Genomic DNA, 23,286 nt, shown 5'->3' with positions numbered 1-23,286 from the left:
AAAACCCTGCTAGACTGTAAGATGTCGATATTGTTTAATAATAAAAAGAATTATGGAAAAAAAACCTGCTATACTGAAAATCATTTTCAATGGGCGAACTTTAAGTTTTATATTTTGAATTCAAGCACAGGAATATCTCAAAGAGCTCGCAGGAGGACTGGCCACATTAGGTAGATAGCTGTAAAGCTCCCTGGGAGGGCTGGATTGCGACAAAGATATCCAGAAAAGATAAGGTAATTGAGTAATGGCGGGGCAAAAAATGTGGGATAAAGCATATTCACGTTGGAGGTTTTTTTCTGGGCGGGGGTCGGGTGGTTTGTGTGTTATTTCAGATGTACATCATTCTGGCCAGGCCTGATTGATAATTTTTCAGTTGGGGGTGGGGGAATGGGGAGGGGGCGGGTTGTGGTGGGGTCTTGGGGAAAGGGTGGGGTTTCACACGCTGGTGGGCTAGTGAGATGGAGAATTGGATGTTACAGGATGAAAGGATCAGAGATCCACTTTTTATCTTGTGATTATATAATAAGAACCTACCAGAGATTCTCAGGGATCAATACATGCTTACCTGGTTTAATGCTGGGCTAAATAGAGTGGGGGAGTTGTTTTCCCCAAATAGTAATGCTTTATTTGATTAACTTAAAACTGAGTTTGACATTAGTCAAATAATTTTTTTAAAAATACCTTCAAATAAAAGATTTTGTGCAACACAAGGGTAGAGTAACAGCAGGTTTAAAACATTTTTTTTTTTAAAGTTAGTTGAGAGGTTGTTAGATCGGAATAAATGCCGAATTGGGACAATATACCATCTCCTGAATACAGTAATGAAAGATGACCTAGAAAAATACTCCCTATAATGGCAAGATAAATTGGGGATATCGGAAATGCTATTTTTTTTTTAGATCTTTTTCACTAGCACAGTCTGTTTTAATGTTGGCAAATTTACAAGCCAGTTTTATAATACATGTTTTTTCCCCATATTATACACTGTACAGTATTGCTAAATTGGGGGCTGGTGGGGGGTAAAGGAACATGTTGCCCCTGGTTTTCATATGTTTGCTTCGTGTGGAGCTCTTTTACCCTTGAAAAATGAAATGACTAGATTTTAAAATGACAAACATAAGTTGAAGGTATCCATAACTCCAACACAGATTTTATTGGGGGTAAAGGAAAGTGAGGTGGTAGAGCTTGGTGGAGCTTTGCTTTGTCTCTCTACGGCCATCTCAAGATTATATTTCGCCTCAGCCTGGTTGGACCCTATTCTCCCAAAGTTTCAGCAATGGTTGGCTCAGCTACTAGTGGTGTATAACTTAGAGAAAGCTGTCAAAGCAAGAAAGGCTAGTCAGTCTCGGAAAAAGGGACTGAGAATTTCGGCACCATCAACGGAATATGTGGTTTAATCCTCTAATTAGAGGGCCCTATGGGTCTCTTGATTTGGTACTTGGCTGCTATTGCACTTGTCACTTTAAATGGTAAGGGAGGGCTAGGAGTTTAAATTGAACTGTAATTTATTATAATGAAATGGTGTTTTATATATTGCATCCAAATGACTATAGGTGGTGGTACAAGATGGATATTTTTTTTTTCTCTGTGTGATATGTCCACACAACGTGTGGGGTGGGGGGGGGGGGGGGGGTGAATAGGGATTGGTCTTTAACGTGTATATTTGAATATTTGCAAAAAAAACATTAAAAAAAGAAATCTACCACCTCATTCAGGAGGTCAAAAGAATTCAACTGTCACTCCTCCAGCTGCACACACTGAAGTGTAACATGTTCTGGACAACTGATGTAGGGCCCTCCTATATTGCTGAAACGAGTATCCAGATCAGAGGAGAAATGCTCACGAGTTCAGAGCTCTGGGCCCAAGCTCTCATGGCCGTGTTGTTGACTACAAAGATGACTTGGGCCCAGTCTGTTCTGACTTGGACATCTGGTGTCTGAATTTCTGAGTAATCAATCAGCATTTGTATGCCAAAGCACTGCTACCCCTAAGGGTATCTGGATGCTGTGAGTGCAGTGTCCCATCGAAGAGTCAGGTCTTGAGTTTCTTCCTGAAGTCCATCAGGGAGGGTGCTGTTCGGATGGCGGAGGGTCAGTTCGTTCCAGCTCCTGGCAGTGATGAAGGAGAAGGAGCGGCCTCTGCTGCAGCTGCGATGGATGCGGGAACTGTATGCGAAGTCAAGTGAGTCGAAGCGCAGGTGACTTGCGGGCTGGTGGTAGTTCCGTGGGTGGTTGATGTAGGATGGTCCTTGATCATGTAGAGCTTTGTATGCGTGCATGAGGATCTCGAACTGGCATCTCTTCTGGATGGGGAGCCAGTGGAGGTGTATGAGGTATGGGATGATGCAGGTCCATCAGGGGAGTTCCAGGATGAGTCTGGCTGTGGTGTTCTGTATGGTCTGGAGTTTTTTGAGGAGCTGTGTGGAGTTTCCGTTATAGAGAGTGTTGCCATAGTCGAGGTGGCTGGGACGAGGGCCTGCGTGGCGCTCTTTCAGGGATTGATAGGGATCCATCTGAAGAGTCTGTGTAGAGTGTGGAAGCATGACTGCATTGACTTATTTCATGGTCAGTTGGCTGAAAGGATTATGCCACGGTTGTGTGCATGGTCTGTCAGTGAGGGTGTAGGTCCGAGTACTCTGGCCACCAGCTGTGGTTGAATACAGAGATGCTGTTCCAAAAGATCAGTTCTGCTGTTTTGTCAGAGTGGAGTTTGAGGCACCTGTCTCTTATCCATTTAGCTATGTTGGTCATGGTGTTGCAGAAGTTGATTTTGGCGTTAGAGGGGTCCTCGGTGAGGGAGAGAATTAGTTGAGTGTTGTTGATGTAAGGGATTATGTTGAGTCCGTGGGATCTGACAACTTCTCGAGGGTGATCATGTAGATGTTGAACAGGGTGGTGAGAGGAATGATCCGTAGGGTAGGGTATAATGTTCTTCAGAATGGATGTGAAGGGAGGCAGTCGGATGCTCTGTGTGTATCCTGCAAGGAAATAAGCAGTCCATTTGAGGGCGTTTTGCTTTATGCTGATGTTGTGGAGTCTGTTAATGAGGGTGTGGTGGGAGGCATCAGAAAGTTCGAAGAGGGTCGGGCCAAAGTCACTATGATCAAGGAGAGTTCTGATGTTGTGCATTGCGGCAATCAGCGCAGTCTCAGTGCTGTGGTTGGCGCGGAATCCTGATTGTGAGGCATCGAGTAGGTGGTTTTGTTGGGGCGTAGGCAAGATGGAGATCAAGGCGGACGCGCGACAGAAAGCTCCGCGCACGGCCTGCCTTACATCTCGCAAATACTAACTCTCAATGGCTCCGGTGGCACAAAAGGAACTCTCCTCCTCCCCCCCCCCCCCCCCCCGTGCTTACACAGCTCCCCTGTTCCTGGAACCAGTGTCGGTGATGCTCAGGAGGCACTAATTTGGCATACTCAAACATCAGGCCTTGAGTCCCATGCCACTCCTGCCACTTTGCCCGCACCTGGCTCCCGCCCAAAGGCTGCACTGCTCCCGGAGTGGTGCCCCCTCCTTGCAATGTTTTCTTGTGGAGGGTGCCACCTAATCTGACCCGAGTTGCCAAACCGGACAGCACGATGGAAGACAGCAGGCCATACGAGGGGTGTCTCTGTGGCACTGAGACCCCTCGGGGCACTAACCTCTGCGGAGGGTTGTCCTGCCTGCACCCTAAGAAGCTGCGGTAAGTAGAGGACCATGATTTGCAGCAGTGGCCTCCTGATCGACGACTGCGATGCTTGGAGGAGCGCAGTACCTGCTTACCGGCATCGCTCGCAGAGGTGTCTATGTCTACAGTTTGGGCTGTAGTCGTGTATAAAATCCCAATCAGATTTAACATGTGAAACACACTTTTTTTTACCCCACCCCCTTATTCTTGGCCGCCGCTTGACAGATCGCCCCGAAACTTCCCAGGCACAACTAGACCCATCCCCGTTGACCAACAGATCAGGAGTTATGCAAACTCATGGCGTTTAGTAATTAGACTGATGCCTGTGGACACATCTTGGCTTCAAAATCCACCAGCAGACGAGGGGTAGGTGGCACACAGAAACCCAGCGGCAGCCCAAGCATGGCAGGATACAACGGTGAGACTGTTCAAAGACAACATGACTTTTGTGATGACTATAACCAGTACTTACCCAATGAGACCAGGACACTGACTTGATCAACAGCTAGTACTACAATCATACTGATTTACCAAGCAACATACCTGGGTGGCATCACCTTTATTCATGCCCTGAGAGGCCTTTGGAAGTATCCCCTCCTTGCTTAAGGCTAATAAACGAGTTGGAAAGAAAAGCACTTCCCTTAATATTGCCAACACCTTTCTTTCTACAGGAACATTATGCACCTCTTTACAAAGCAGGAAATCCTTCCCCTAATTAAAAACAAACGTTGACAAAATCTACTACACTATCACATATTTACAGTTTGTTAACAGCATCTTAGAACAAGCATTTGCAATGCAATAGGTCTCGCATTAGTAAAAGTTTGAGTTTTTGGCGTAGCAAATATTAATGCAACATTACTAGCTTGAATTTTGGTAATGTAGACCATTTATGTTTCCCCAATTTTCACTGCTTGAGTTCGCTTACGAGAAAGTGTCACGGATAGTCCTTTAAATGTCACTGATAATTACACTGAAATTAAGAAGATGTCACACATAGTTATCTGATACCTTGGCAGCTATGTAGCTGAACCATAACATATAAGGGATGGCACAGAGCTAGGGAGCGAGTGAGCAGGAAGTGGGAAGTGTGATGATGCCGTGCGCAGGACATGTGTGTGTGTATATATATATATATATATATATATATATATATATATATGAAAGACCAATCCTATTTCAAGAAATGGGTCCGACACATGCTCCATGGCAAAGGAAACTTTATTGCAGCGAAGGCTTCGTTGTTAGTTAAAATAGCGAAACGCTAGGGCAGACGCGTTTCAGCCTTACGGCTTTCTTCAGTGCCCGCTCCACTATCTCAATATTTACCAACTGGAGGCTCGTTGATAGTCTAAGTAGATTCTCGTTGATTGGAGCAATTTACTGGCCCAACCCCCTTGGTTTCTGCCTCCATAATCCCATAGTAGTCCATCTCGGGGTTTACATGCCCTCCACTGTGAAGTCCAGATACAATGATCGGTGTCTTCAAAACACCAAGTGATGTCCCAAACGACTGTTTGGCTGTGAAAAACACTTATGCCCCGGCAGACCAACCAGAGTGCAAGGATGTAATTGCATCTTTAACCACTTCCAAGCAGTGGACCGCTACTGACCGCTGCTTGCTCTCTCCTCCAACAGTTCAGACTCCGGTGAGTATATCCAACCATCAGAGGGGGTGACGCGCTGTGCCTTCTAAACACCACACCACAACGCAAACTTGCGCGTCACTCCAGACCGAGAGGCGTGCCGGGTAAGACGGTTGTTTGCAGTCCGTCTAAAACATGAAAGACCAATCCCATTTCAAGAAATGGGTCCGACACATGCTCCATGGCAAAGGAAACTTTATTGCAGCGAAGGCTTCGTTGTTAGTTAAAATAGCGAAACGCTAGGGCAGACGCGTTTCAGCCTTACGGCTTTCTTCAGTGCCCGCTCCACTATCTCAATATTTACCAACTGGAGGCTCGTTGATAGTCTAAGTAGATTCTCGTTGATTGGAGCAATTTACTGGCCCAACCCCCTTGGTTTCTGCCTCCATAATCCCATAGTAGTCCATCTCGGGGTTTACATGCCCTCCACTGTGAAGTCCAGATACAATGATCGGTGTCTTCAAAACACCAAGTGATGTCCCAAACGACTGTTTGGCTGTGAAAAACACTTATGCCCCGGCAGACCAACCAGAGTGCAAGGATGTAATTGCATCTTTAACCACTTCCAAGCAGTGGACCGCTACTGACCGCTGCTTGCTCTCTCCTCCAACAGTTCAGACTCCGGTGAGTATATCCAACCATCAGAGGGGGTGACGCGCTGTGCCTTCTAAACACCACACCACAACGCAAACTTGCGCGTCACTCCAGACCGAGAGGCGTGCCGGGTAAGACGGTTGTTTGCAGTCCGTCTAAAACATGAAAGACCAATCCCATTTCAAGAAATGGGTCCGACACATGCTCCATGGCAAAGGAAACTTTATTGCAGCGAAGGCTTCGTTGTTAGTTAAAATAGCGAAACGCTAGGGCAGACGCGTTTCAGCCTTACGGCTTTCTTCAGTGCCCGCTCCACTATCTCAATATTTACCAACTGGAGGCTCGTTGATAGTCTAAGTAGATTCTCGTTGATTGGAGCAATTTACTGGCCCAACCCCCTTGGTTTCTGCCTCCATAATCCCATAGTAGTCCATCTCGGGGTTTACATGCCCTCCACTGTGAAGTCCAGATACAATGATCGGTGTCTTCAAAACACCAAGTGATGTCCTGTCCTCCGAGTTTTGCTAACAAAGTTATACGAATGCACAACTGCTGTTTGTACGTGTGCACAAATTTGAGGCGGGTGGCGAGAAGCTGAGCAGTATTGGAGTAGCAGTTTAAACGGTAAGTCCTTGGTAAAGCATTATGAGTAAGTGTGCGGCACGTGGCGTGCAGAGGTTTGGGGCTTGCGTTAATGCTCAGTGGAGTTTTTTGTTTTGGCTGTTGGACAAGCGGTGTTGCTGAGTGTTTATAGGGAAGTAGCATCAGTTAGTGCGGCGGCTTTTAGTGTGTGAGGTTACAGTTTGTACTTGTGAACGTCGCTACTTTGAACATAGTCGCTAGCTTTGACAGTGGATCGCAAATGTGAGCTAAAAATTAGAAGGAACGGTGAGTTTGCTTTATTGTTTTAACACTTGCGGCATGGGAAAGCTTGATAATGGCTGTGCCAGGGACTGAGGGCAAGGAGAAGTGCGGCTGATTCCAGGTAGCGTATTGCTACGAGAGGTGGCTAGGAGCATAGCCTGATCGTATGAGGAAAGGAAGGAGCACGTAATGTAATTAAAGCAGAATGTGCCTTAAAAAGAGGGAGGGAGGGAGGGAGCAATTAAAAGGCGCGGCGCTGAGATAGCGAGCGAGCAGGATGTACTAAAAGACGTATTACAACTCGCGTGCACATCTGCTGTCCTGTAAGTTATGCTAACGCCGCTGTACGCGTGGGAGCAAGAAAGAAGGAGGCATGTTAACGTGCCGCAGGCCATATGCGTGCACATCTTCTGTCCTCCAAGTTCTGCTGACGGCGCCATACACGTGCACGACTGCTGTCCTTTCTACGCATGCACATAGCCTGTCCTCCTTCGGAAATAAAGTCGACAACAATAGATCTCGCCAAGGCGAGCAGAGCATGCGCTGCGTCGCTAGACGAGACCTAAAAAGCAGCTATACTTCTACTACAGTCCCACGTTCACAACCACCCTCCACTGCAAATAAGCAGTCACCAAAGTTGCAATACAGAAAAAGCTGCTGTACAGTAAGCAATCCCTTATTTATTTCACGTCCCTACAGTAGGGAATCCCACCTTCTTCTGTTACTCTATTCATCAGTGACTCTCTAAAATCTAGGCTACAAGGCAAACTTAAATCAAACACAAGGAGATGATGGACGGAGCACTGAATCCTTTCAGACACTCACCCCTAGTCACAGATCTAGGTTAAATCCATCCTCATTCTTAAGCTCACTTCGCCACCCCAGTTCAGACCCAGCCATATGTAAGTCAGTCTTGACGCTGTTCCTTATGACAACAGTCCTGCCCAAACTGCCAAGCCAGGTATTTCCTGGTCCGGAAACAAGCATCCTGGAACCGGTCTCAGGGTAACAACCCTCATCAGCCAGGCTAGCTCGAATCCACTGGCAAAGGGAGCATGGGACCCACGTCTGGGCTACCCTGCCAATTTAGGGCGAACAAAGCAAACACAAGGAGATGATGGACGGAGCGCAGAAACTCTCACCCCCCAGTCACAGATCTGGGTTAAATCCATATCCAAAAAAAGATGATGGATTCAACCGAGATCTGTTACTTGCCATCACCCTGTTAAAGGTAGTGATTTGTTCACTACAGTGACCTAGGAATAGTGCACAGTTTAGGGGGAAGGGCCAGAAGAGAAGAGTGGAGTGGATAAGGAAAATGCTACTTACCAGTATGCATCTGTTCTTGGCATGTAGAGCTGTAGAGTTGTATACTTGAGCACAGATCACCATCTGGTGTTGGGCTTGGATGTTTGCACTCTGTTTTTTTTCGAAGAAGTCTTTGTAGTACTAGTCACGAGATAGGTGACTCCTACTTATGGTGATAGTGCGCATGGGCATCGACACCATCCCCCAGATTGTTTTTCGCCATAAAGGGTAATGATGGAGTTAGTAAGATAATAGAAAAGGATGTCCATGTGTGATGTATCTAATTAAGACAATACTGCAACGGATAAAGGTATCCGGGGAGGTGGGTGGGCGTATACAACTCTACAGCTCTACATGCCAAGAACAGATGCATACTGTTAAGTAGCATTTTCCGTTCGAGGCATATGAGCTGTAGATTGTATACTTTAGCAATGACTATATAGCAGTTTTCCTCCTTTGAGGTGGCAACCTGTATCTGTGGCATTGGTTTGAAAAAGTGTTCTCAATACAGCCTGGCCCACACTAGCTTGTTGTTTTGCTTGCACATCTACACAATAGTGTTTAGTGAAAGTGTGTGGTGTAGATCAAGTTGCTGCTTTGCAGATATCATCTAGGGGAAGCCCTTAGTTTGAGTGTGGAATAAGCTTTAGGGGGAATGGTTAACTTGCGTTTAGCCTTGAGATAGCATATTTGGATGCACTTAACAATCCATCTTGCAATTCCGGTTTTTGAAATGGGATTGCCTTTGTGAGATGGGGAGAAAGATACAAAGAGTTGTTTGGTCTTTCTAAAAGATTTAGTTCATTCTATGTAATATAGTAACGCCCTTTTGACGTTTAGCGTGTGAAGAGCACGTTCTGCCAGAGTCTGGTCGAGGGAAAAAACTGGAAGTTCAACAGACTGATTAAGGTGGAAGGCAGAAACTACCTTTGGTAGAAATCTTGGGTGAGGTCTAAGAACCACTTTGCTATGATGCATTTGCAAACATGGTTCTTGTATGGTCAATGCCTGGAGTACACAAAGACTTCTGAGGGATGTGATAGCTACCAGGAAGGCTACCTTCCAAGTGAGGAACTTTAACTCAGATTTGTGAAGAGGTTCAGATGGGGGACCCAGGAGCCTAGTAAGGACAATATTGAGGTTCCAGGCTGGAGAAGGTGGAACTCTAGGTGGAATTTTTCTTTTAAGTCCTTCCATAAACGCTTTGATAGCAGGAACTTGAAATAAAGACAAGTGTTGTCTGTTCTGGAGGTAAGCAGCTATTGCAGCCAGATGTAGCCGTATAGATGTATATGCTAGATTGCATTGTTGTAGATGCAAGAGATAACAGATAATGTTTTGAATGGAAGCATCTAGTGGGTTGATTTTGTTATTTGTACAATAAACAATGAATCGCTTCCACTTTGCTTCGTAGCATGCTCTTGTGGTAGGACGTCTAGCCTCTTTGATGACGTTCATACAATCTGGTAGAAGATTGAGGTAGCCAAACTCTAGGACCTCAGGAGCCAGATCGCAAGATTGAGTTGATTGGGATCTCTTATCTCTCCATGGTTCTGAGTAAGAAATGTGGGTGAGAGGCGTAGCTTTTGATGCAGAACTACTGATAGTTCCATGAGGGTTGTGAACCATGGTTGTCGGGCCCATGTTGGAGGAACTAGGATTATTGTGAGGGAATGCTGTTTAAGTTTCTGAACCACTGACGGAATGAGCGGGAGAGGCGGAAAAGCATAAGCAAATTTTTCTGACCAGTTCAGCCATAGCGCATTGCCTTTGGACAATGGGTGTGGATACCTGGAGGCGAAGCTTGGGCATTTTGCTTTGTGATGTGTGGCGAACAGATCTATGTGTGGGTGTCCCCACATTTGAAAGAATGGAAGAAGAACTTGAGAATGAAGTTCCCATTCGTGGATGTGTTCTTTTTGACGACTGAGCAGATCCGCTATCTGATTGTGTACTCCTGGGAGATGTTCCGTGAGGAGGTATATCTCGAGGAATAGCCCATCTCCATATAGTTTGCACGAGGCGTGAAAGCTGGAGAGAATGTGTCCCCACCCCCAGCTTTTGAATGAAATATATTGCTGTCATGTTGTCTGTACGTATTAGGACAGCTTTGCCTAGTAGCAAGCACTGAAAAGACTTTAGTGCTAAAAAGATTGCTAGTAACTCCAGGTTATTTATGTGGAGTTGTTTCTGTTGAGGGGTCCATAGGTCCTGAACAGTTCGACTTTGTAGATGAGCTCCCCAGGCGGTGAGTGACGCGTCTGTTGTTAGTACTATCTGTGGAACCGGGTCGAGGAACGGCCGTCCTTTGGAAAGGTTTTGTGTATTCCACCACTGCAGAGAGCGATGTGTGCGGCCGTCCACCAACACCAGATCTGTTAGCTGACCTTGGGCCTGGTTCCACTGATGTGCTAAGCATTCCTGCAATGGACGCATCTGGAGTCTTGCATAAGGGACGATGAGGATGCAAGAAGACATCATTCCGATTAACTGCATAAATATTCGAGCTGGCAACGAGTCCTGATGCCGAAATTGTAATATTAGAGCCTGTATGGAGTGAATCCTGCCTGGATTGGGGTATGCTAGAGCTTTTGAGGTGTCTAGAGTAGCCCCTAGATACTGTTGGATGGCTGAAGGTGAGACTTGGCGAGGTTTAATGTGAAACCTAAGTCATGAAGTAGATGTATAGTCCTGTGTGTGTGCTGTACACAACAGTTGTGGGATTTGGCTTTTATGAGCCAGTCGTCCAGATAAGGGAACACATAGATGTGTTGCCTTCTTAAATGAGCTGCTACCACTGCGAGGCATTTGGTGAAGACTCTTGGTGCCGTGGTTACGCCCAATGGGAAGACTTTGAACTGATAATGTTGTCCGTCCACCATGAACCTGAGATACTTTCTGTGAGAGGGGTGAACAGGACTATGAAAGCAGGCGTCCTTTATATCCAGAGTGGAGAGGAAGTCGCCTTGTTGAAGTAGTGGGAGCACCTGTTTGAGAGTGACCATGTGGAAGTGGTCTGATTGGATGTAGAAGTTTAGGGGTCTGAGGTCTAATATTGGCCCGAGAGAGCCGTACTTTTTTTGGAATCAGAAAGTAAAGTGAGTAAACCCCTGTGCCCTGTTGGGGTAAAGGGACTGGTTCTAATGCATTTTTTGTAGCAGAGAGAGAACCTCTTGTTTGAGGAGAGTCAAATGTTCTGCGGACATTGGACGGTGTCTGGGAGGAATGTGTGGGGGACTGGATGTGAGTTCCAGGCAGTAACCATACTGGATAATTTGTCTTACCCACCCTCTCTGTAGTGATGGAATTCCAGACAGGTAGGAACTGTGAAAAGCGTCCCCCGACAGGTGTGGGATGTGTGGGATGGTTGGGTGGAAGCACAGGAAAGTCACTGCTTGGTGGTAAGGGAGCTGCGGGTGTTATTACCACGGCCTCTGCCCTTGTTGTTCTTACCCCTGTAACCTCCCCTGAAGTATCATTGGGGCTTTTGTATGATGAGGCTGGGTGCTCTGGTGTGTTGGTTTTAGAGCCAGCCCTATAAAAGAAGCGTCGAAAGGAGCCTCTAGGAGAAGATAACTGCAAGGCTCCCATAGACTTAGCAGTTTCCGTGTCCTTTTTCATCTTTTCTAAAGATATGTCCATTGCAGGGTCTAAGAGGTGCTCTTGGTCAAAGGGCTGATTAAGGATACTGGTTTGCACCTCTTATTTAAATCCAGATATCCTGCGCCAAGCATGCCTCCGTAACAATACGCTAGTATTGATTGCGTGGGACGCGGTGTCCGTTGCGTCTAGAGCACATTTGATTGATGTGTTTGTGATTAATTTTCCTTCCTGTATGAGGTCATTAACCTTGTCGTCGTATTCCTCTGGTAGGTGTTGAATGAGCTTCTCCAGCTCATCATAGTGAGCCCTATCATACCTTGCCAAGAGAGCTTGTGTGTTGGCTATTTTCCAATCGTTTGCAGCTTGAGACGCAATACTAATAATTTGGATTCTTTATCCGGGGGCGGGGTGTCACCTAAACCTTGAGTGTTCGCCCTTTTGCGCGCATTAGCTACTACCAGGGAACCTAAAGGAAGTTGCCCCTAATGTATATGGGGTCACAGGGAGCTGCTTTGTATTTCTGGTCTATCCTGGGGTTAAGAACCCTAGTCCTAACAAGGTCTTTAAACACCTCTGGTGTGTGTGTGTAATTAGACCTTTTAAAATTGGTAGGACGTGTGAGGTTTTTTGTGGCTGAGCAAAAGTTTCGAAGAGAAAATCCTCCTCTACAGGATCTGAATGTAAATTTACCCCGTGATATGTTGCGGACCTATGGATTAGTTGGGCAAAACCTACATTATCGTCTGGTGGGGATGGCTTGGGGGGGGGGGGGGGTAAAGATCTGGGTCGTTGTTTAAGTCAGGATCTGTATTATACTCCCTCCATGGATCTGGCTCCTGTGGGGGATAATCATTATCTTGTTGTGGAACTATATTATCATCCCATTGTCCATACCCATCTCCATCATCACTATCCTCTGGTTGTGAACGTGGAAAAGTGAGTTCTGGAGAGTGCACTGGAGAGATCAATCGATTGGTATCAATAGGTGGAGGAGGAGGTGGAGGGGATGGAGAGGTGTTAGTGCCAGTGTCTATTCTCTTAGCAGGAACTGGTGAGTCTTGCAAATGGTCCAGTTTCCTCTTTTTAGGTTATACGGAAAGAATATGACCAGTCTTTAGATGAATATAAATTGTTTTCTGGTTTGGATCCGGCACAAAAAGTTCTTCAAGTCCGGTGTTATTTTTTGGTGCCGAAGATTTTTCCCAATGAGGAGTCTTAGACTGTTTAGGCATAGAGACAGTGTCCGGTTTGGCAGCTTTTTCCCGCTCCGAAGACTTCGGTGTAGGTTGTTTCGGCTCCGAAGACTTTTGTTTTGGGGGGTTTAGGCTTCAAAGGTTTATCCTTGGATTGGTTCTGCTCTGAGGTTTTCGGTGTCGGAGTTTTATCCTTTTGCCTTAGCTCCGAAGGGTTTGGCCTTCCAACTGTTTCGGCGCCGGAGGGTTTGCTGGTGCCGATGGAGGAGGGCGTGGCATATCGGAGGGCCTGGACTTCGGCGCCTGAGGTTTTATTTTTCAGGACCGTAGTGCGTTTGGCTCGAGCCCGAGCCAGAAGGCTTGTCTTTGACTTTCATAGCCGGGCCCGAGGGCGGGGCATCTGAAATGTTCAACCGGTGTGGACCTGGGCCCTGTGGCGAAGGTGTTACCGGAGCCTTTGGTATGGGCTTGGACAGGGCAGGGGTCTCGGTACGCACGGTCCGCTGAGCTGGGGTGACTGCGTCTTCTAAATCGGAGTCATCTGCTTCGGAGACTGAGACCTGTTGCTCCTGGGCTTGTTCCAGAAAGCTGTCGGGTCTGGATGGAAGATGTCCAGAATGGAGCCGCTTCCTCGGGACATTTCGTGGGGTCGAGCCAGACGATCACGAATGGTCTTCTTCGACTTGAAAGATAGACAAGCCTCACAGGTATCCTCTTGGTGTTCTGGAGAGAGGCAAAGATTACACACTGGGTGTAGGTCCGAGTGTGGGAAATTAGCACCACACTGGGGACATTTCTTGAAGGGAGTCCGTTCCATCGGCTTCTGTCGTGATCGGCGAGGGTAGGTCCAACGGCCCGCGGCGAAGTTTATCGAAGTTTTTTTGAATGTAGAAGATGCGCGTCGAAAAGGGAAGAACGCGATCGAGACAATATTGTTGAGTGATCGCGCGTCGAAGGGTGCTTCGATAGCGATACCGACCAGGAGCGCAGCAAGTCACATCCGAACCTGATGGCGGAAAAAAACAATCTGGGGATGAAGTCGATGCCCATGCGCACTATCACCATAAGGAGGAGTCACCTATGTCGTGACTACAAATACTTGTTCGAACAAAAACAAAGTGCAAACATCCGAGCCCAACACCAGATGGTGATCTATGCTAAAGTATACAATCTACAGCTCATATGCCTCGAACATGCTATTTAATGACTCCATCTATAGAGTCATCTTAATGCACAATCGACTACCCTCAAGGCCTTGCTTTGTCTGTTCTGTTCTATCCAGTAGGGGGGCAGAAACAAAAAGTGGCACTGCTCGGTCCATGGATAACTGAAACAACATATTGATAATGGTCAGCAAAAAAAACTTTCCATGACCAGAAGTGCTCACTAGTAAGTCCAATACAGGAAGGAAATAGTCAGACATCTTATGCAGCTTTCAGGCTATGCAGGTGTTCGAATATGACACATTAAAAGATACACGACTACAGCCATGTTACAAGGGACCATAGTGGTTACAATCATGCAACGTACAACCATGAAGGCATCACCTTTAGCCAAGGAGTTGTAGCATAACACTGTAAAAAATATGATCTGTAGTAAGATTACAGATTGAATGTTGCAGTACATTCACTCTAGCTTTCTCACTCCATCATTGACCCACAAGAGTCTGCTGCTGCTACACTGTCATAAGAAAATACATGAGTTTGATGTAATTCAGCATCAACGGTCTCGCTTTTACCGGTTGGGTGCACCAAACTCCTTGCCAAGCTCCTGGATGATCATGTACTTCTGGGCACGGTAGGGTGTTATAATTCCAATGTTATGAAAGCCCATATCCTTCTTCTTCTCCTTGAGCAACTTAATAAGTGTAATTACCAATTTTACTTCTTGGAAATTGCCATATGAAGATCTGAAAAGAGGAAAAGATAACACTTCTCAGCACACAAACCCTATGCTTTTACACACCTCAGGGGTCTGCATATGCAGTCATGGATAGCCAACCTCTGGTATGTAAGCTGCTTTGGCTGTAAAAAATTAAATGTACCCCAATATGTACCTCTACCTCCATCTCTAAGAATATCCAGACATGGGACGCCTTTCCCATTTTTTTCACCTCCCCAGTCACAGAACACTGATCCTTTGTTGGTGAAAATCTAGCCTATAATGTCATCCTTTGAGCGGCTTTCACATACTGTAGCCAAGGTATAGCAGTTCTCCAGCTATGCCACCCTTTAACATCACTCTCCTATATGGGCATTGCCAGCCATAACATCTCAATTCCCCAGGTGCCTCCTCATCTATGGAACCCCACTTTCCCCATCTGTAGCACTACTCCAATATAACCTCCCTCGGCAGTTTTCGGCAAAAGAACTTGCACCCCTTGACTTTGCCATTCAGTCACATACCTTGACCCCTGTATATACCTCTTTGTCAATGGAACACTCCTGCTGCAGCCCTCCTACCCCAAAGAATTAAAATGTGATATGGGTGTGGGGGGTAAAGAGTCCAATGGGAAGAAGGAAAGTTCAATGGGGGGCAGGTGGGGAGAAGAAACAGGGTGAAGGAGATAGAGAGATCAAAAGGCAAAGTGAGGGAGGGAGATGGGAAGAGAGAGACTGGGGATTTGGAGAGAGGAGAGACTAAAGTGGGGAACTGGGGAAAGGCGAGACTAGAGAGAGTAGGCAGGGCTAGAGAGATCAGTAAAAAGGGTGAAGCATGGGGAAAGGGTGGGCCACCAGGTAAGCAAAGGTAAAAAAGTAGGGGGTCAAGAAGAGTAAATGAGAGGCGAGGTTAAGGGGGTTGCACAGACATACCAAAAGGGGAGGCGGGGATAAGGGGAGAGGAGGGATGGGTCCAGGAAAACCCAAGAAAAAGCTGGTTAATGAGAGACTGGGTGGGGGCACAGGGCAAGGGAGAGACCCCAGGGGGGTTCAAGACAAAAGGAGACTAAATGAAGTGTGGGCAAGGAGAGACTGAAGAGTAACTAGTAAAGACCCGGAAAAAGGAGACCAAAAGGGAGCAAGGCCAGAAGAGACCAAAAGAATGGAAGGGGCAAGAGACTGAGGGAGGGGGCAAGATACAGAGGGAGGGGGATATAAGTTCAATGGCGAAAAGGGTAAAGATGAAAAAGGGGGCCAACCCAGTTCAATTGTTGCACTGGGAGTGGGGTCGGTGGGGTTAGAACGACCCATGCAGGTGATAGGGCAAGGAAGAAAACCGGAAGGGATAAAAAAAGAGGGAAGGAATGAAGATGATAACAGTGAGGAAATGGATAAAGAAGATAGGAGTGAGAGAATGGATAAAGATGATAGAAGTGAGAGAATGGATAGAAAAGACAGAAGTGAGGGAAGGGATAGAGAAGATAATAGAGAGAGAAGGGAAAAGGATGATAGTGAGGAAAAGGATAAAATATAAAAAGCGAGGGAATGGATAAAAAGATAAACGTGAGGGAATAGATAAAGGAGATAAATGTGAGGGAAGGCATAAAATAGATGAACGTGAGGACAAGGATATAGAAGATAAAAATGAGGGAAGAGAAAAGATGAAAGTGAGAGAAGAGAAAAAAGATAAAAGTGATGGATTAAAGAGAGGGAAGGGATAAAGAAGTTGAAAGTGAGGGAAGAGATAAAGAAGATGAAAGTGATGGCCTGTGCAGGAGTCCTTAAAAGAGAACAGCAAACAGGTACCATACAACTCACTGTCAACTGCAAGCAGATGTGACCCTTTGTATGCCCTTTCAATCTTAGAGGTGTACTCCCTGAGAACGAAGTCAGAAGCAATGCTCTGTCATACAAACACTAATCACTGTGATGTGACTCTTTGTATGCCCTTTCAATCTTAGAGGTGTACTCCCTGAGAACGAAGTCAGAAGCAATGCTCTGTCATACAAACACTAATCACTGTGATGTGACTCTGTCTGCCCTTTCAATCTTAGAGGTGTACTCCCTGAGAACGAAGTCAGAAGCAATGCTCTGTCATACAAACACTAATCACTGTGATGTGACTCTTTGTCTGCCCTTTCAATCTTAGAGGTGTACTCCCTGAGAACGAAGTCAGAAGCAATGCTCTGTCATACAAACACTAATCACTGTGATGTGACTCTTTGTCTGCCCTTTCAATCTTAGAGGTGTACTCCCTGAGAACGAAGTCAGAAGCAATGCTCTGTCATACAAACACTAATCACTGTGATGTGACTCTTTGTATGCCCTTTCAATCTTAGAGGTGTACTCCCTGAGAACGAAGTCAGAAGCAATGCTCTGTCATACAAACACTAATCACTGTGATGTGACTCTTTGTCTGCCCTTTCAATCTTAGAGGTGTACTCCCTGAGAACGAAGTCAGAAGCAATGCTCTGTCATACAAACACTAATCACTGTGATGTGACTCTTTGTCTGCCCTTTCAATCTTAGAGGTGTACTCCCTGAGAACGAAGTCAGAAGCAATGCTCTGTCATACAAACACTAATCACTAATGTGTAAAAGAAGCACCTGCGTGAAAGCAGAGCCTTGTTAATTTGTTGAAATCTTACAATGTATCACTGTTGACACTGCGTATGTTAAAAAAAACTGCACGTTGCTGCTCTGTAACCACAGAAACACAATCCAGTCCCTAATTTCATGTGACTGCAGCAAATAAGGAACCAACCCAGGAATCCATTTTCCCTACCTCACCTGAGCTATTTATCACTTCTGTAAAAGCCAGATTCCTTTTAATCCTATGTTCTGAGACCAGAGAACTGAAACTGAGTGCAGACAGCATTAAAAAGGGACAACAACCAATAGTGATAAATGTTTTGAGTTTTTTCTAAAGTAACTTACTCATTTTCTCGTCGCTCTGTACCGTCAGACACGTCAAACAAAAGGTATGGTTGGAAGGGCCATTTAGACGAACACCTGAGTTCCTCGGTCATCCTGCAAAAATGATAATAGATCATTTCGCTTCAAGAAAGCTGTTCTTTATCCGAGGAAGCCCGGTCGGAAATAATGATAATAAAAGGCAAAGATCTATCGTAGTCACACATGCAAAGATGAGCTACCATCTGCAGCTGTAAATCATTATTCGCCCCAATGGCAACATAAGGCAACCCACTGTAAGACTGTGACATGACCCCATATAAAGACATGAGTCTTCTACACTTTCAACAATGCAGTAGGCGCTCTTCCTTACAGTATTAAGTCGACCACCATTACACACTGCAGTGGAACTACCATTCGGTACTGTAGTCGCCACCACAATTCCACACAGCAGTAGCACCGCATGGGAAGGAATCCATTAGGCCCTCATTCGGCATTGCAGACACTCCAGTTCAGCACTGAAACAAACAATCCAGGAGGAGAAAGACATTGCTATGAAAAATTCTAGTCACCTGTCTGTCTGCAAAGTTTTGCCATAGATGTAAGCGGATGGGAAGAGGCATATGTCAGGATGCATGCGGTACTGCACTGTCAGCTGCAGCACTGGTGTCTTCGAGGTCGCTTCCTGCAGGCGAGTGCGCATGCGTGCCATCATGGATTGCCCATAGCCATAGTCCTCTGCTTTCTACAAGAATCAAGTCACAGATTATTGTTTTTGCTTTTTGACCCAGCTCTCCTTCACACAATGGCCACAGAAGCAGTTCCTCTACTTAACATAATTAATCTTGGACTGACTGCAGAGGAAGAATATTTTTGCTTACTTGTAACAACAACGTTTATTGCCTGTAATAATCAGTTCGCAGGTTGTAATGTTGCAGAGTACATGCAGTCCATGTTTATGCCATCTAGTGCTGAAGCGCTCAAGCGTTCAAGCAGAGAACAAGGTAAAAGTGTGCATGTTGGCAACATTCAATAGGTTTAATATAATGCTTTACTCAGTTTTCAGAGGTACAATAGCTTTAAAGAACAATCCATTCTCAGACAAGACCAGATAGTATGTGAACCTGAATGAAAGGGGAAAGCAAGACTCTATAAGCATGGACGGGGCATGTCATTTCAGATCACACCACAAGGTGAGACTCCTTTTTATTTCTTTGTAATGCTGGAATACTGAAATAAAGGAACACAAGAGATCATAGGTTCAAGAACTCCCTGCAATCATCCCCCAAACTGAGCCCTTGATGGTAGAGACCATCAATGGGGATCAGAGGGCAGATCCAAGTACGTGCCCAGTGTCTCCTAAGAAAAGGAAGTGTTTGGGAGGGTTGCAAGCAGGACTTGATATGAATCAGAGTGAAACATCAGAGTGTCTAGAATGAGATGGAGATTGGAGCGGAAAAACAGTCTTAAAGGTTCTGATCAAATGGCAACTATTACTGCAAAGTCATTTACATTGGGAACATTGCATCAGGAGTACCTTTACAGCTAAAGTGATCTCTCTATGAAAAACGTTACTTACCCTGTAACCATCTGTTCATAGCGTGTAGTGCTGTAGATTCACCAGCTCTGCACACTCCTATCATCTAGTGTTGGACCCAGACATTTGCAACTTGTTTTTCTTCAGGGAAATTTGAATTTGTGATTGCACCCAGGGTCCACAATGCACCAGCACGCTGGCTCCACCTCAGATGTTTTTCTATTCAGCGAGCGAGTAGTGCAAGCGGTGAGGAGTGTCAATGATAGTGTTCTGTGCACAGTAAAAAGTGAAAAGGGCACGAAAACATCAGTGATAACTGCTGGCTTCAGACAGGAGGGTGGGTGCAACTAAAACTACAGCACTACACGCTATGAACAGATGATTAATTACAGGGAAACATTCTGTTCATAGTATGTGTGGCAGTATATACACATGCTCTGCACAGACTACAAAGGAGTCCTTTTTGAAGTGACGGCTAGTAAGCAGATAGTGCACATGCTAGCAAGAGGGCTCTTAAGACAGCTTAACCAACTAAAGTCTGTTCATGTGCTAGAAAGTCTATACAGTAATGCTTGGAGAATGTGTGTGGCATAGACCAAGTAGCAGTCTTGCAAGTACCCATTAAATGCCCCTTAAAAAGGATCCTACCAAAAAAGGCTAGGGTGGCCCCCTACTTTTGTGTGGGCTACAGTGGTCAAGGGGATTGTGCGCTTGCCCTTCAGCATAGCAATTCTGGATGCAATTAAATGTCCATCTCACAATGCCGGCTTAAAAGGAGATGCATGACATCCGTGAGGTTTGACAAAGGCTACACAAAGTTCGTTGGATTTCCTAAAAGGCTTAATTTTATAAATATAAAACATGAGCATCCTCTTACCATGCGGAGTGTGAAGGGCCCTTGTCACTACAGACTCTGGTATGATTTATTTAATGTGAAAAGGTGAAACTAAGGGTTGGAACAGAGAAGGATTCGTTTCTTATCTGTAACTCCAGGTCTCTTGTAGGGGAATCCTCCATTGAAGTCATAAACCTTTGAATAGTTCCGCCAATATACAGGAATCCAAGAGCACTTTATCATAGAATATCTTCTTAAGTCTAGACACTCGCCTTTCTTCAGGAATTCTTGCAGAAACACTGAAGAAAGAACATACTGTGCAGCCTAGAAAACAGGCTACACTGGAGAAATACTTCAGATTTTACTTACAAAAGGGTTAGAATATCTCTGAATATGTAAAATTTTGAAGTGAAAATTTCAAAAAACAGCTTAAATCTCTTCCGAAAACCCTTTTTTTGTTGAGGAAAGAGCTGAAGTATAGCAGGACAGTGTAGCCACATAGACTGCCATTATGTGAGTTTTAAACAGTGTCTGCGCCTTTAAGGACTCAGAGACCATCAGTATCCCATCATGCCTAGCAGGTGGTAGTTGCCTCCGTTCTTTTTAAAGGAATGTGTTAGTGGTGATGGGAGAACCCAATAATATCCTATGTTATAGCCACCAGGGAGGCAGTTAGGTCGCTAATGACTTCAGTGGAGATTCCGCTAGTAGAGTTACGTGTAAGAAAAAAATCCTTCTCTCGTAGGGGATCTCCATTGATAATCATAAGTGTTTGAATAGAATGGCAAGTCCATTCCACCAAGAGCTGTGGTAAACAACAGAGGAATGACAATGGGCGTGAATTGAGCAAATACGTTTCTGGGGAAGCGTGTCCTACTCAAGCGTCTGCTCGAGCATACAAATCCAAACAGTAATGTTTGGTGAATGTGTGAACAGACCACCCTGTAGCCGCTTTGCAGATCTCCGCTATAGATCTTTCTCTCATCAAAGTGGCAATAGCTGCCTTACCTCTGGTCCAAGTGGTCCTTAGGTCTAGCTGATAAGGTCTTGTTGGCTTTCTGATCGCATAAGAGAATGCTAGACACTATCCTTTGTGAGATGGACTGTTGGGAAGTAGCTAAACCTGTACTGACCAGGCCATCATTTATAAACAATGTGTCCGATTTACGTAGGTCATTAGTCTTGTCCAGATAAAATGTGAAGACTCGCCTCACACCTAGGGAATGAAGAGTTCTTTCAAGCGGAGTTGATGGGTGCTGAAAAAGTTGGCAATAAAACTGTCTGACATGAAAGTCCAAAACTACCTTGGGGAGGAATTTAGGGTGGGTCCTCATATTTACTTTGTTAGAGTGGCAAACAGTGTAGGGCTTATGACAGCATAACACCTGAATTTCATTAACCCTACGAGCTGATTTAATTGCTACAAGAAAAGCTGCTTTACACAAGAGATGCCGTATGGACGCCTTATGAATAGGTTAAAAAGGGGCCTGTACGAGAAGTGAAAGGACTATGTTAAATTCCCAGGGCAGGGAAGTACACCTAATAGAAGGGACATTTTTTTTTAGCCCTTGAAGTAAGTCCTTAATCACTGAAATTTTGAAAAAATAGTTTTGTAAAATTACATTTCCTCTAGACAGTGAGAGCCGGTAACTGGACTTGTATGGAGGAGAATTGCCAGCCAGATTTTGTCAAATGGAAAAGATAGGGAAGAATTACTTCTTGCTGGCAAGTAGTAGGTGGTGTGGCTCAGCTGCCCGGGCGGCTGACTCCGGAGTACCGTGCCCACGGTTCGATCCCGGGCGGCAGCTCAACCCAGCACCATGTGACTCTGGGCAATAGCTCGCTTAATCTTCCCAACGGCCCCCAGCGCCTTGAGACCCTTAAGGGTGATTAGTTTGTGCTTTATAAATACTGGTTTATTTATTATTAGGATGTACATTCTTGGAGGAACACTAAATACAAAATCTGTTCCACTGAAGGCATATGCTGAATGGGTAGATGGCTGTTTTGCGTCTTTGAGGCTGTCCATGCAGTCTTGTGGCAAATTCCAGTGCCCATACTACACTAGGTCAGTAGCCATCCTCTAAATTCAAAGAGATTGGGGTGAACCATCTGGCCTCTGAACTTCGTTAGCAGGTCTGGGCGGCATGGCAGCTTGAGATGTGGGTGCTGTGACCAGTGAAGGAGGTCCTTGAATCACAAAGGACTTGGCCACTCCTGGGTTATCAAGATGAATCTGGCTCTCGAGTGGGACTGCTTGAGGATTGCCGGAATCAGAGGGATTGGTGAAAAGAAATTTGCCTGACCAGTTGATCCAAAATTAATTTAGCGAGCAACAATTTTTCACAAGGAATTCATTTTGAAAACAAATGTTTTCTATTTTGCAAGTTTTAACCTTTGCAATGATTTAATCATAAACCGAAAAAATAAATGGAGTATAGAATATGATGGGATCCATATACCCAAATTAATTAAATAATGGCAATATTAATTGATACTGTGAAGACAGTAGCCCAAGGTGTAAACTGATTTTTACTCACTTCAGCCAAAATGAGTAATATATTTATTCATCATTACAAAAAATATTTATAAATAACACACCAATATATATTTACAATGCACAAGCAGTGATTGGAAAAAAGTGACATTTGTGCCCCAGTGAAGTGGCCATAACCAAAGCTTATTAAAACAAAATAGTGATTTTTTTTTTTTTTTAACGACAGGTTATTGGAGGAAAAGGATGCCTTTTGTGATTCTGATTCACTATTCCAGATCAAGGACCAGATTCTTTTCTAGTGCTTTTAAGACTATTTTTAATGGTTGCCAACGTTTCGACCCAACTGAGGATAAGAGGGTCTCTTAAGGACAGGAAATTCATGGAGACTGCAAAGCATTGATTGAAATTCGTATTGTATTTCGTGAGGTGTGTGAGGGCTACTTGAAAGAGTTATTTAAGAAAAGTGCTTACATAGGAGCACTTAAGCTCCTGTAGCAAGCGCCGAATCAGGTGTAGCATGCGTCTTCTTAAAAATCCATTAATCAATACAATGTCTATCATTAATTCAGGTACTTCAGGGTTGTATATTATTTAGATTCAGTACCTAGAGAGGAGGATGGAGGCAGTTTTAATCGACCTGTGCAGTCAAGATAATTAATATACATGGTGAGCGGGGTTGGGTGGGTTCAACTCATCATGTAGAACATAAATTCAAGAATAACACGGATCGTAAGTGGATGAGAAACGTAT

General features: G+C 45.1%; 1 protein-coding gene across 2 annotated transcripts in view; it reads right to left on the bottom strand.

Annotated features, from left to right (window-relative positions):
- Positions 1-23,286, bottom strand: part of SETX (senataxin) — a 674,415-nt gene that overhangs the window by 27,407 nt on the left and 623,722 nt on the right. For both annotated transcript variants that reach the window (XM_085613922.1, XM_085613923.1), the window contains exons 20-22: positions 18,240-18,412; positions 17,692-17,784; positions 14,613-14,783 (exon numbers count right to left, since the gene is read on the bottom strand). In XM_085613922.1, the coding sequence (XP_085470048.1) occupies positions 14,613-14,783; positions 17,692-17,784; positions 18,240-18,412 (437 nt within the window). The remainder of the gene's footprint in view (positions 1-14,612; positions 14,784-17,691; positions 17,785-18,239; positions 18,413-23,286) is intronic.

The sequence above is a fragment of the Triturus cristatus genome, chromosome 1_2, assembly GCF_964204655.1.
Source record: "Triturus cristatus chromosome 1_2, aTriCri1.1, whole genome shotgun sequence".
Lineage (NCBI taxonomy): Eukaryota > Metazoa > Chordata > Amphibia > Caudata > Salamandridae > Triturus > Triturus cristatus.
Note: the sequence above shows the minus strand (reverse complement) of the source record. Positions and strands in the feature narration are given on the sequence as shown.